Source organism: Alternaria ethzedia (genome assembly GCF_023757985.1).
Source record: "Alternaria ethzedia strain BMP 0044 chromosome Unknown scaffold_4, whole genome shotgun sequence".
NCBI classification, from domain to species: Eukaryota; Fungi; Ascomycota; class Dothideomycetes; order Pleosporales; family Pleosporaceae; genus Alternaria; species Alternaria ethzedia.
In genome coordinates, this window is record NW_026056197.1 from 11356 (window position 1) to 24875 (window position 13520).

Below are 13520 nucleotides of genomic sequence, written 5' to 3' on the forward strand. Positions count from 1 at the left end.
CTTGTGCTGTATTCGCTTTCTAGCATGTAGTAGTCGATAGTCAACGCCAAATTAAGGCCGTGCGTGAATTCGAATGGACCGCCTGCCTAAGGATTATATGTGCCGCCCTTCCTTCATGGGTCGTAGTAGATCTGAGGCCTTCTTTAGTGAAACGTGTTTTCGGCTTTGAGAGAAGACCGGCTTACTGCGTTCTGGCTCTCACTGCAATTCCGGGGGGAAAATGTTTCCAATAACGGAGACAACATCAGAAGCTGCAGTTTGGACAAGGTGATCTCCATTCAGCTATTTACGGCTGTTATATCGGTGATTCTCAAACCCGGAAGTACAAAAGTTTCGCAAACTTCAATACGATAATAGTACACCTGATACAGGCAGCAGCCAAAGAAGAAGCGAGCGACAGTCTGAATCCAACGAGCACTTCGTGTGTGGACTGGGTAACAACTTCAGTAAAGGAATGACAAAAGTGCCTACTCCCAAGGCACATGATACGAACTCAAAAAACGTCCAAGCTGTGGTAAAGAGAAGAAGATGTTGACTATATGGACATTGCTTGGAAAACAAGGGCTCTCAAAACGACACGCAGTCGCGAAGCAACGAAAGTTGGACAGCGCGAAGAGACAAAGGAACTATGTCGAGTGCTTCCTGAACTCGCTGTCATTGGCGCACCTCCCGGTAGGAACACCGCCAACGCCATGCTGCGAAAGACGTGCTTAAAATGTAATATCAAGTGCGCAATTTAATGAATATGTGCGGGACAACTGCCACGATGCTGCCTAGGGGTCCACTGGACTGTTCGCTCGGAGGGTTGGGTCTGGGTCGGGTGTCGTGGCAGGCTTTGCTTTGGGCGTGGGATCCGGATCCGGATCCGGACTAATCACGTCCTTCTGCGCCTTGGGAGTTTCGATGACAAAGTCAGTCACATCATCGCCGGGTTCTTCGGGAAAGAGGACTGGCGGTGTGAGCGACGTAGGCGCGACTGCAGGTACATCAAGGCTACCCTCATATTCTTCTGCCGCACGCTCCTCTGTTATCATTGGAGGCGGAGAGGAAGGTAGGGTTGAATCTGGCTGCCCAGGGTCTTCGACAGAGATGACACTGCCTCTACTGTTCGTTCGCATCATCTCAATTCCAAGTTTTGACGTAGACTTTGGTCTTGACCTTGGACTCCGAGTGCGCACTGGAGCATGACCCAACTCGTCGTCTTCATCGTCCCCAGACTCTGCCGACTCGTGTTTGCGGGTCTCCAGAATGCGACGTTTGGCGCCGACTTGCTCTGTCGATCTCTGGCGGCGGATCGTTGCCTCCTCGAGAACGGCTGGCGCGGAGTCCCCGTGGGGCAGGTCAGGTGCACCAACACGATTGGGAACAGCTGCTTTCGCATCGGCATTAGCTGCATCGTCGCAAATCCCTAAGCCACTCATAGCTCGTGCGATGTCGCGCTCCCGCCAATCGTCGGCGTTGTGGATTCTTACTGGCATATCCTCGCCTGCACGACTGTCGTTGTCACCGAAGAAGCTTGAACTAATAGAGTCTTCGCGGCTCGAACCTCGGTAACTGGCAGAAGGGACGGGTGGGTATCCTGAAGAATTCGAGGTCGTGGGGCTGTCCTCCTGGCGCGAAGACTCTTGTCGAAGCCCAGAGGGCATCATCGATGGGTACAACTGGTTCGGCGTCCAGCCTGGCGGGGGTGCTTTCCATTGGCACAGTCTGCTCAACGTGTCCGTAAGCTTCGCCACAGTAGGAGGCTTTTCGATAAGTGCATCGAAATAGTGAGGCGCCTGCAGCTCCTTCAGGTATCCAGTAACAGCGACAATCGGAGTATGCGTATTGGCGTTCTTGGTGTCTCGGATCATGCGAGCGACATCTGCACCATTGACCTGAGGAAGGCGGAACTCCATCATGATCACATCAAATTTGACCTCGCCCATCGCATATCGTATAGCTTCTGAGCCATTGGTAACGGTCAAAGTGCGGCAGCGCAACTTCTCGAGCAGCTTCTCCATGACAAGCCGTGACACTGGGTGGTCCTCGCAAATCAATACGTCTAATGGCCGGAAGAAAGGACCGTCGCCAAAGCTGATCTGCGAGAGTCTTCGAGAACTCTGACGTCGTCGCTGGACACGAAGCAGCGCTTTCGCACGAGAGTCTTCCGTGTCCGACGACGATGGGGATACATCAAGCACCTGACTCCGGCGCTTGTAGTGCCCAGGTAAGAGATCGCGCACAACATCGTCCTCTTGAGACCCAAGCGTTTGGGACCGAGCACGTGGTGAAGAAGCATTGGTTTGTGCCGATGACTGGCGTTGTCCAGTGACGGGCTTCTCTTGAGAAGCCACGGGAGGTGCCGACGGTGTCTTTGAAAGCCTGTTTGGTGAGACAGCTTCTGGCGATGGTCGCAAGCCTGACACACGGGAAGGATCGAAGAAGCTTCCAGGTTGTAGCGAGGATGGGTTGCTGGTCGAATGCGACAACGTAGACGAGCTGCTAGACGTCTTGCGTCGGTCATGTTGTCCCGTGCTAAACTGTACGAGCAGAGGAGATGAGGGCTGTGAACCACGACTTGGCGAAGAATGTGGCCCGCTCATCGAGGGGGAAGAGGGCCGTCCGGTGGCTCTGTTGGAGGATAGCGTACGTTTGAGCGGGCCGGGTAGCATCGGGCTGTTCTCCAGCGATGGCGATGGCGACGTGACACTGGGCGACTGCAGAGGCGGTGCGGGCTTGTTTTGTGGAAGCATAGCTTCTGCACGCAACTTCTGGATGACGTCCTTGTTCGCTTTCTCCAGAACAGGCAAGTTCTTGTAACTGAAATTACCAAAGTCGTCAGTTGCCATTGGTTCACTGAGTCTCCTAGACCGGCCTTCCCGCACATGAGCTGGGATATGGAGAGGGATCAGTCCTCGCTTCATAGTCGAGACAGTCACCTGAGAGCGTACTCTGGACAACGCATCGTGTGGTCGGTCAGGATAATCGGTACTTGGCGTTCCTGCTGGTGTAGTAGCTTGGTCTTCAAACTCAGGACTGAAGTTTGCCATGGCGGCTCCTCTGGTGTCGAAATATTCCGTGTCCTCTGGGTTTTCAGGAGCAGGAATGAAGGATGCTTCGTCATCCCGCAAGGTCTCCCAGTTGACATCCGCAAACCACGGATGGCTACGAATTTCCTCTCCGCCACTAGCGTATTTGTCGTCCTTGTTCGCTCCAAGACGGTGTGCAGGATCAGAGCACATCAACCGATTCATCAGATCCTTCGCATCGTCTGATATATCGTATAGCTCATCATCATCTTCTGGCCAGTCGATTCTACGCGCGAGAATGTTTTGGAACACCTCATCGGGCGTATCAGCGTGGAATGGAGGATATCCGTACAAAGATTCGAAGAGGATGCAGCCTAAAGACCACCAATCACTGACTTCATCCTGGCCATTACCAGCGATAGTTTCAGGGGCAAGATAGTCCGGTGTCCCGACGAATTTGCGGTCGCTATCCTCTGGGTCGAACAGAGCCATGGGTGGCGGTGGCATTGCTGACGACGAAGGCGCCAACGCACTATTTTGAACTACTGCAGAGTGACTCAGAGAATGTGTAGCAGGGTAGAGGTCGGGAGAACCATCGTCGCTGTAGGCCTCCTCTTCTATCGGTGACCGTCCACGAGGCTGACCAAAGGAATCGTCAGCTATACTGAAGCGACGGAACATGGCTTGTAGCGCATCACTGTCTTGGCTGTCGCTCCGAGTGCCCGAAGTCCGCCTTGAAGGCTCACGACTTTGTTGGGAACCGTCTCGATTGAGGCTAAAGTACGACGGTTGACCGATGTCTCCAGCGAGAGCAGGTGTCATGGAAGGCGTCTGTGAAGGCGAGTGGTTTAAGTCAAAGGATGCAGATCGTGAAGAGCCTACAGACGTAGCGCGATGGAACGGGCCGGTTTTGAGCAGGTCCGGCGCAGGCTCGACAGACTTGAGTGCACGTTTCTGTCTGCCAATCATACCCATCCGCGATAGACCGAAATCAGTCAGTTTTAGATGACCTTTTCCATCGATGAGCAGGTTGTCCGGTTTGAGATCGCGGTGGACAATGCTCCGACTGTGCAAGTGTTCGACACCAAGTACCACCTCAGCGAGATACTTCTTTGCCCAGTCTTCTGGCAAAGCACCCAGGACCTTGATGAGCGAGGCACAATCGCCACCGTTCAAATATTCCATGACGAGATAGAGATAGTCCTTGCTAGAAAAGGTCCAATACAGCTTGGCAACAAAATCACTCTCGCCTTGCCACATCATGATAGCTCGCTCAGCCTTCACGTTGGTGACCTGATTCTTGGCTACCATGTCGGCCTTCTTCAACACTTTGATAGCGTAGTATTCTCCAGTGGACTTTTTCTTGGCGAGGTAAACGCTTCCGAAAGCGCCTTTGCTGATGGGTTTGATAATCTCGAAATCCTTTATTGACGGTGGAACTGCGCGTGGCTGTGGCTGAGTGGTGGGAATCAAACGAGGAGAGACGGGTCTTGGGCCGTCTGATCCAGCCGTAGACGACTGTCTCCGGTGGTGGTTTAGAGCATGCACCATTGCTGGCGAAGAGAATTCGGTAGTCGGCAAGATTGGCGACGTGATCGGTGATTGTAAGGCCTCCATGCCACTAGGCAGGCGCGGCTTGTTTGTTCGCAGAGGTGAAGATGGCGGAGGTATCATGGAACGGGCAGGCGAATGTTGTCGACTAGACATGACACTCGGCAAGATCAGACTCTTGCGTTTGCGTTCACGTGAACTGGCTACCCTGCTCAGTCCTACGTCGGATGTCGCTGGTGAATCAGCTCGGCGAGGGCCAGAAAGCACTGATGAACGCATGCTGGTATCACTCTCAGCACCAGCATCGCTCTCGAAATGCATGGATTGGCGCTTGCTGTGGGTGGCTATACTGATGGCGCCCGCGTGCGACCGCGGTGTTTGACAACCCCCTTTAGGACTGCTAGATCGATTTGAACCGGCTACAGAAGACTCACGCCGTCCGACTCGTGCTGGTAACGAGGCGTCAGAAGTATTACGGAGAGCTTGTGCCATGGAAGAAGGCGCATCGAAAGATCCAGGGAATATGCCTTCTTCGCCGGGAGCTGTATCGGTGTCATTGGCGTCGGATTGAACCTCTTCTTCGGGTCGCTCGTCTTCGGAGGAGCTGTCCTCGCCGGCAGCGATACGAGCAGCTTTCAGGATCGCGGCCTCGATGCATTCCTGAACCAAGATGTCGAATTCAATGCGCAGTCGTTCAGAGTACTCAAGCACCCTCCTATGGCGAGTGACTGCATCGATCTTTGCCCTGGCAAGCCTGCTGGTATCTTCACACAATAGCTTCAGGCCCTCGGTGTGGTCGACCGAGCCTGTGGTAGGCGATTGCCATTGGAGGACTTGCGAGATGCGGTTCTCCGACTGTGGCGATTGTGTGCGAATCTCCGTGGCTGCTTGACCACGTCCATTGTCTTTGACTGCTGGTGTATTGATCTCGAGTGCGGTGTCGCACAAGTCCAGAACTAACTCAACGATGCGGGCTAGAGGCCTCCGAACGGCGAATGATCGCGCGCGGTGATGACCAAAACCAGACGAGCGCTCCGAGCGTTCGCGTGATCTTGATGGCGGCGAAGCAGGAGAGTTGCGTCCAGAGGGTGTGCCAGACGATGGCGTCGATGTCGCGTGGATGATGAGGCCCTTGTACTCGGCGGGCTGGATTGGCTGTACCGAGTCTACTGCCGCAGCTCTTGAACGCTGGCTGTGAGACTCCAGTGTATCGAGTACCTTGACGATGGCATTGCGGTGCTCAGCAAGAGTCTCTTGTGCCATCTGTACATCCATTTCCGCACGGTGCTCTTGTAGACACAGTTCAGAGTGCTTCTCGAACCACCAAGGTGTGATTTGCCGTTCGCAGATTCGGCAGAGTACCGGTAGCGGCGGTGCGTGTTCGCCCGGGTTGGTTGCGCTTTGCTCGGCGAGGCCAGTGAGGTAATGGGCGAGAACCTCAGCGCCGACTCCGAGAGATTCCACGAGGACTTCCGGGAGGTCGATTGTCACTTCGCGAATGATCGATGGCCGGACCATCCACATAGTCTGTTGCGGTTAGTCTAGTCCAAGGTCAGAATGGATTGGTACGTACGTGGCTCTCCGCTCCAGTCGTGCGGTCGTATACCATGATTCCTTGAGCCTCGAGATTCAACAGCTGCTCCTCCTCTTCCTCTACGTGGGTAGGCGACATTGGCATTGACTCGGGGGCCTCGGTGGCATGCCTCGGTCGCTGCTTGCGCAGAATGGAATGAGGGCCCAGTCGTACGGTGAAACGGGCAATGTGACTCCGGGAGTCGTCTTTCCTAACCGACTCAATCGTCTCGGCGAATCCGTCGGCACCGCCGCATATGATTTCGAGTACAGGCTTGCCCGTGACTTCCTTGGGCAGTGAGCCAATGACGTCGGTCCACGAGGGGCTGACATAGCGGATCTTGCCCTCGAGGTCCAGGTCCATGATGATGTTCAGACTGTGCTCGGCGGCCTCCTTGAGGTCTGCACGCTCGTTGCGCATGTCCTGACTAACACTGCGCTCCATGTTCTGTCGGTGGCCGCTGGTGCCGACAGCCTCCTGCTTGAGGGCAGTGACTGCGGGCGGGGCCAGCGTCGGGGGTTTCTTCTCGTCGGCCATGGCTGGGGTGGGTGGTGCTATCGTCGCGAGAGCCCGTCGCCGGGGGGGATTGGGCGGGTGCCCGAGGGCTGGCGGGTGCTGAGCTATGCGCAGAGAGCTGCCAGGACCATGGTGGGAAAAAAGCGACGGTCCGGGAGAGTCGGGCGTGCAGCTGGGGAAGGAACGCGTTGACGAGCAGTGCGGTAGTGCTTGCTGACTGCAACGAGAGTGGGTCTCGAAACCGGGATGAGGGGACTAGACGAGCTGCATGGTAGTGCGAGCGTGCGAGAGGGCGAGGGGGGCAATTGGGCGATGTAATGAGCGTCGCGGGCTGGGGATGGATGAGGGCGGTGGGTAGCAGGCGGCGGCCGTGGCAGTCGTCGCGGTCGTGGTGGTGGACGGGGCGAGAGGGGTACACAATGGGCGTCGTCTCAGCCGGCAGCACAAGGCGTCGGCAGAAAGGCGTTGACAAAAAAGAAAGCACGCCAGGCGGGCGGATGAGCAGCTGCACGCATGGGATGGGCCTCGTCGGCACGCTATCCAGCTGGCAAAAGTCCCCACGCAGCACCCAAGCACGCGTCGAGAGAAAGTCACACGCAAAACAGCCGTGCACCAGCTGCGCGCGGAGCTAAAGGGTCACTGGCCCGAGCGCCCGACCGTGACGGCACATCCTGGCCGCCAACACAACGGCAGAACCTCTCGCGGGCTTGTCCAACAACACGGCCACAGTGCTGCGGCATTGGCAATCAATCGCGAATCAATCGAGACGGCCGTTGGCCTGTCGACAAGGCGGGGTACAGCACTGCAGCAGTCGTCACTCTCTGCTCCCATTGTCATGACCTGCCGCAGACTCCCCCTCTACTGACCGCTTCGCTGCATGCTCCCGGTAATCCCTGGACGAGTGCAGGCCGTTGTGCTATTTGCTCGCCCATGTCTTTGGTCAGCTTGGGCAACACGAGACGAACCACGGGCAGCGCACTCCCAGACAGCCTGCGCGCACCTAAACACTATTCTGCAAAACAGCGCTTGTGTGTAATCAGCCCTTAGTGATCGCCAGCCCCTCCCCAAGGCCGGCTACGACAAAGCCAGAGGACGACTAATCCGTTCGGACAATAACATCGAACGGCTGTGCAGCATCGCGAACGCATGTTCACGCCATCATCAGCCGAGCACCATGACCGCTGCCCCCTCGACAAGACGGCCCAACGTTGCACGACTGCCCTCGTTATTGCGCGCGACAACAGACGAGCCCCTCGCCAGGACCTGCAGCGTCGCCGTGGATACACCACCTGGGGAGACGTGCAGATCGCTCCTGCCCGCCCAATCACACCCTCGTCGCATGCACCTCTGCTCCTTCCCCGTCTTGCCTGGATGTGGCCCAGGCCCGCTACGTCTGCAACTAAGCCCGTCCTGTCGGCGGTCATATAGACGTACACACAGCGGAGCGAACAGCTTGCCATTCCCGCTCCGTACACTTCCTATTCGACCTTCGCCTGGTGAACCACGTCCAGACCTCGACGTTGGATGCATCCAGGCAACTACCTGGGTTTGAGTGCCGCATCACACCCTCACAACACTAGCTCTGCGCTACTGACAATCGCCACCTGGACCACGACGTGCATCGAGTCTGGAGTAATAGAATGGTTTTTGTTGACACAGCACTGCTGCTACATGCTACGGCACCTCCCTATTCACCGACGCCGAATAACGAGGATGACACCCGTGGACGATTCAGTCTGTCACGTGCTCTTCCGAACGTCCGTGAACTCGTGCTTCCAACTCCAGTTGGCAACACTACCATGCTCTAATCGAAGTACACTGCCTCGGGCTTGTGTACACAAATCTTCCCCGATGCGTCGCTCTTCAACACCACCCTGGGATCCTCTTTGCTTGCCTTGACCTTCTTGCCGTCGACCTGCTTTTCTTCGTACAGAACCTCCACAACCTCGCCGTCAACGTAGCCAGGGAGCGAATGCCATTGAACTTTCTGGCCCTTCTTCGGCACACGGGTTATGTCACCGGCAGCTGCAATAGGCTTATCGTGCTTGTTGACTGTGCTCTTCTGTCTCTTGTTGGCACTGGGAGCCTCTATGTTTGCGCCACGTCCTCGCTTTTGACCTGGATGATCGTCCTGCGGGGGACTCTTGGATTTCCGGCTGCTTTCCAAGAACTTTTGGTATGCGCGTTGATCCTCCTCCATATGGTCCGGGTCGTCCCATTGCGTGGTGCAGTCCGTCTTGCTCTTCTTCTCGATCTTGGTGAAGCCATTCTTCTCACCGTCTTTGGTGGCATCTTTCTTCGCTTGTGCAGCCTTGGACGTGTTGGCGACATGTTGCTTGCCCTCCTTGCCTCCCTCCTGCTTCTTGGCATCTGTCTCCTCCTTCTCCTTTTCGCTCATCTCTTCCCATGCCTTCTTCGGCAGGTAGCGGTGTTCCAAGCCGTTCTTGTCTTTTGCGCTTCCGCTGCCGTCCTTTGTCTGCCACTCTTCTTCCGTCCACTCATCCAGATGATTCGCTTTCTCGTCTTTCTTGTCCGTGGTATACCCTCCGCCGCGTTTCTTGTACTCGGATGCCATCATCTGTGCCTGCAATTGACTGTGTCAGTGGTGCAAAGAACACTCGCACTAGTCAAGCCTACCTTTCTGGCTGACCATTGGCCGGGCTCGCCTCCCTTGTCACCAGATTGGATCTCCTCCTTGACTTCATCACGCAGTTGCGGATCCGTGTACTTGTCGTCGGTCTTGGAAGGCATTTTTGATGAGACTGAGCGAAGAGCAAGTCGAAGAGGAGTTGTAGTCACACGAGGTGCGCGATATGCAGCAACAAGCAAAAACGGTCGGGGGAGAAGCGTGCGATACATTCCAGAAGAACGAGCGTCCAGCAAACAATCTTTGTACTACCCCAGATTCCCTCCACTGACGTACAGGTACCTGCGCAAGCTTCAACCGTTCTCATCTTAAACAGCCAGCCACCCTGAATCACCTACATCATGAAGTCTTCACGATTCCGTATGGCGCCCAGAGCACCTTGGAATCTGGTAGGACACGTCTCGTTCCTCTCAAACGCGCGCCGGGATGACATCAATGACCTCTCGATAGACCGATTCGGGTTGGTGTGAGCGCTCGGACCTGATCGTGCGCTGAGATCGAGGAGAAGCCAGCTAGCGTGCGTCTGCCAGATCACCTACGTCCATGCCTTCTGGACTACCTAGGAAAGGGCGACCCAACATTTGTGCGCAGGCTGCTGCTTTTCCCAGCCACCCTTCTCATTTCCTTGCTTTGACGGGAAGTTGCTCGTGCGTCAACTGTCGGATGCAAAAAGCTCCTTGAGCCATGTCTGCCCCAAGCCGATATGGGCCGGTCCGTACGTAGCGTGCCACCGGCGTGTGCTATAGCATAAGTGCAGCCACCGCCCGGCAGATGTTGCACACTGTCTTGGAATCGTCCGTGCGAGCAACTCGCACATTCCCTTCATCGTATGTCTGTCTGGTAGCAACGGCTCTGAAGCCAATATCAGTGCGACTTTCAAACGTCTCGTCGCGATACCGATACCAATAGCCCCTCTCGCAGCGAGGTAACACGAACAAACCAAAGTACTTGCCGCAGACTTCGCAGGGCATTATCGCAAGCCATCATCGTTCGTTCTACAATGACTCCATCTGGAATCTCTTCATTAGTGGTGTAACATGACAGTACCTTTTGTAAAAATGACGGTCGCATCTCACCGGGAAATGGAGGACACGTCAGCGAAACCCTACACAATGAGACAATGCTCCCGTCATCTTCCAGAGCCATTGAGGGCGCATGGGAGAGTGTTCGTCTTATACCACGGCCTTTGTAGCCGTGCTGGAAGAGGTCACTACGTTCCGAGCAGCCGACGTCTTATATCTCAGTGACTGGTGCGAAAACAGGTCAAATCATTTTCGATTTTGCGACTTTTCCGATTGGCTCACATCTTTCGATGCAATTAATGTGGGCTGGCTAATGTACGGTTTAGTAGAAGTACGGTACACACTACCTTAGCAAGAGCTGTTGGTACCTCTCCATCGTGGCATTCTGGGCGCGCCTTGACTGAAGCCAGGAGTGCAAGAGGATCGACCGTCGTTCCGTTCATCGGATTCATCTAGACGTGATGGAGAGGCTAAGATACCAATGAAGTCACAGCGACGCCTTTCTTCCACGCGGCTTCTGATAGCTTCTAAATGTCTACTAGAATCCACCTCCTCTACACTCGATGAAGGCTTCCGGTCGGGTTCTAGGGCACACTACAGCATGCCGGCGTCCTTTCGGCCATGAGGTAGGAGTATCTAGGCCCGAGAAGGAGCGCCTGACTTACCCCAACAGGTGTCTACGGAAAAGGTCTGCCAAACACTGAACACTACTACAATTCGTGTATGACGCAACGCGGCCAGTGTGACATAATGGGAGTCGGTGATGCCATATAAAACCGTGAGCATGATATCGCAGGAACAAAGATATACTGATTTCGTTCCACTGTCTTCGCTTCCAGACTTTACAATGCGTCTCACCCCATTTATCTTCGTGGCATCAGCCACAGCCCTTCCCGCCATCTTCCGTTCCCGAGCAGCTCTTGCAGATGCCCTCCTGCCCGAAATATCCCTCCCAATCGATTACTCTTTCGGCGTGCGGGTACCAACATCTTCCAACCCATCATCATCCAACCCTCTGGCACTCCTTGTGAACGGTTACACGGTCAAAATCCCACTCATCGCCAGTTCAGGTACTCTCGTCTCCTGGATAGCCAACTACGCAGACGGAAAGGCGTACAACACACAGTTCACTTCCATCAACCCCTCAGCGCCTAGGAACATCACCACAGACTCAGACTCCACCTCGCAGCAAGGTGGAAACAGCGTCTCAAACGCAACGGCGCTGGCAGATGGCCGACAAGCTCGTGTGATCACAACGTCCTTCTCCTCAGGCAACGCCGCGTCCGCGGCAGCAGCCGCCCTCGACGGCACAAACTCCGATTCCACATCCTCATCCGGCGCCGCAAACAGCACCGCAGTCGCTACAACCAATGCCCTAGGCGAAGTCTTCATCTTCACCTCCGCCAACACCGCCAACGCCCTAAACTCCCAGTCCATCAAGAACGCCAAAGGCGCTGAAGCAGCCTCATCCTGCGCCGCCGACTCCGGGCCTGCTGCATCCGCGCAAGCAGAGCAGGTCAACAGTCTTTACATTCCCATTGGCACTTCTTCAGACGGCAAGGAAACACAATGGCTGAAGAGCTCGGCTTATGCGGCGTGTGCGGCGGGTGTTGATTCGCCGAATCAGGGAGGTAGTTCGAGTTCGGGGAGTCAGTCTAGTTTGACGGGCGTGAAGAGTAGTGTTACTTGTAACGGGGCTACTAGCACTGATCAGACGAAGAGCACCACATATAAGGTTAGTGTCAAGGGAAGGTACACGCTGTTGAAGGGGTTTAACGGTGCGGTTGGTGGGCAGAGGGTTGCCGATAGTAAGAGTCAGTGTTAGATGTGTCGTGGTTGTTCAATGTTCAGAGGGCTTTGTAAAGTTCAGTCAAGAGTGTTGTCTTTGGTTTATATCATTTACCTAGTTGAACAGCACGTCTTGGACCCTATAGTAATTATCACAATGCAACAAACATCGACGTCTCACTTCATCACATATCCTTCGTGTGAACATTATCACACATGCTTCTAACTATCACAATATTCTCAACATCATATATTTCTCTCTACTGCGTGTCTTCTTATCCTGATTTCTGGAGAATCGGGCTGATCCATTTCACTTTCACCTTGGAATTCCCGTGCGCACCTTCACTTACCCTGCACCGACGCCGGTATGGTCAAGTCGCACAGTGAATACCGTCTCCCAAATTAGACTAGTTTGACGCGCACTCCGCTTTGACAGAGACAATAGCAGAAGCTCAATTGCCTTTACGATGTCAAAGCGCTTGCTTCGCAAGATACTCATCTCCTCATCGTCAAACCCATTTGCACATCATCCCAGCGACATGGCTGACTTGCTATCTTCATTAATTCTCACACCTTTGGCTAGTAGGCCGCCACCTCCCGACGTCTCGGACTTGACATCGTCCCTGCTCACCTCATATCCGCGCCCAAAGACACCATGGCGCGACCCATACTATCCCATATATGGTCACAGCCCGCTGCGAGCCGAATACATATTGCCCAATGCATGGCCAGACGGGCGCAATGGTGAGGCGACAAGTCCCTTGATGTATCGAGACTCCTCCACACCACTCTCACAGGAGCCAACGTCGTCCTCAGCCAGCCACGACAGCTTGACTGCTGAGGCTTTCGAATCGCTTGAAGTCGAGCAGGGTGATACAGGCTATCGAGGTCCAGCGGCCAATCTGGTGGCCAGCAGACTACCGCGGGTAGAGGCTGATAAGATGGCCCAGCGTCGTGAAATCGAAGACGTCTACAGCATACGAAATATTTTGAACAAGAATCGACAATGGGAAGATCGCATGGCGGTCTTGCTTGGTGACAAGATGCTGGCAAATTCTATCAATAGACATCTGGGAGCCACGGAGGTGAAATATCCACCAGAAGATGAAGATACAATGGGGAAAGGGACAATTGGTACAAACGGGCACCGAAGAATGCACGAATTCCTGCACAGTAAGGAGAAGAAGAGGAAACGAAGTGTTGAAGACATTGGGAATGAGGTCACGGATGATAAGGGTGCCGAGAGGACGCGGACAGTGCCTCGGGGCATATTGAAGATGCACACCGAGAAGAAAGATCGACTATTAGCCAGCAGACATACCGGATGAACACAACATGGACCTGGCATACGAGAGACAAGTCAGACGCAGACGGAGTACAGCGCAGCGAAACCACATGTCGCGCCTGCATGA

At 54.8% G+C, this 13520-nt stretch overlaps 4 protein-coding genes across 4 annotated transcripts; 2 read left to right on the plus strand and 2 right to left on the minus strand.

Annotated features, from left to right (window-relative positions):
* Window positions 1-773: 773 nt before the first annotated feature.
* On the minus strand, window positions 774-6672 carry J4E87_002120 (uncharacterized protein; the record flags this gene model as incomplete). Its single annotated transcript, XM_049373759.1, has 2 exons — window positions 774-6089; window positions 6136-6672. 2 exons carry the CDS (start codon window positions 6670-6672, stop codon window positions 774-776), a joined length of 5853 nt encoding a protein of 1950 aa, XP_049235899.1.
* A 1783-nt stretch (window positions 6673-8455) lies between these two features.
* J4E87_002121 (uncharacterized protein) lies at window positions 8456-9402 on the minus strand (the record flags this gene model as incomplete). Its single annotated transcript, XM_049373760.1, has 2 exons — window positions 8456-9235; window positions 9289-9402. The coding sequence occupies 2 exons, from the start codon at window positions 9400-9402 to the stop codon at window positions 8456-8458; spliced, it is 894 nt and encodes a 297-aa protein (XP_049235900.1).
* A 1765-nt stretch (window positions 9403-11167) lies between these two features.
* J4E87_002122 (uncharacterized protein) lies at window positions 11168-12145 on the plus strand (the record flags this gene model as incomplete). The annotated part of the gene is made up of 1 exon (XM_049373761.1): window positions 11168-12145. The coding sequence occupies one exon, from the start codon at window positions 11168-11170 to the stop codon at window positions 12143-12145; it is 978 nt and encodes a 325-aa protein (XP_049235901.1).
* A 502-nt stretch (window positions 12146-12647) lies between these two features.
* Window positions 12648-13436, plus strand: J4E87_002123 (uncharacterized protein; the record flags this gene model as incomplete). The annotated part of the gene is made up of 1 exon (XM_049373762.1): window positions 12648-13436. One exon carries the CDS (start codon window positions 12648-12650, stop codon window positions 13434-13436), a length of 789 nt encoding a protein of 262 aa, XP_049235902.1.
* Between the last annotated feature and the right edge of the window lie 84 nt (window positions 13437-13520).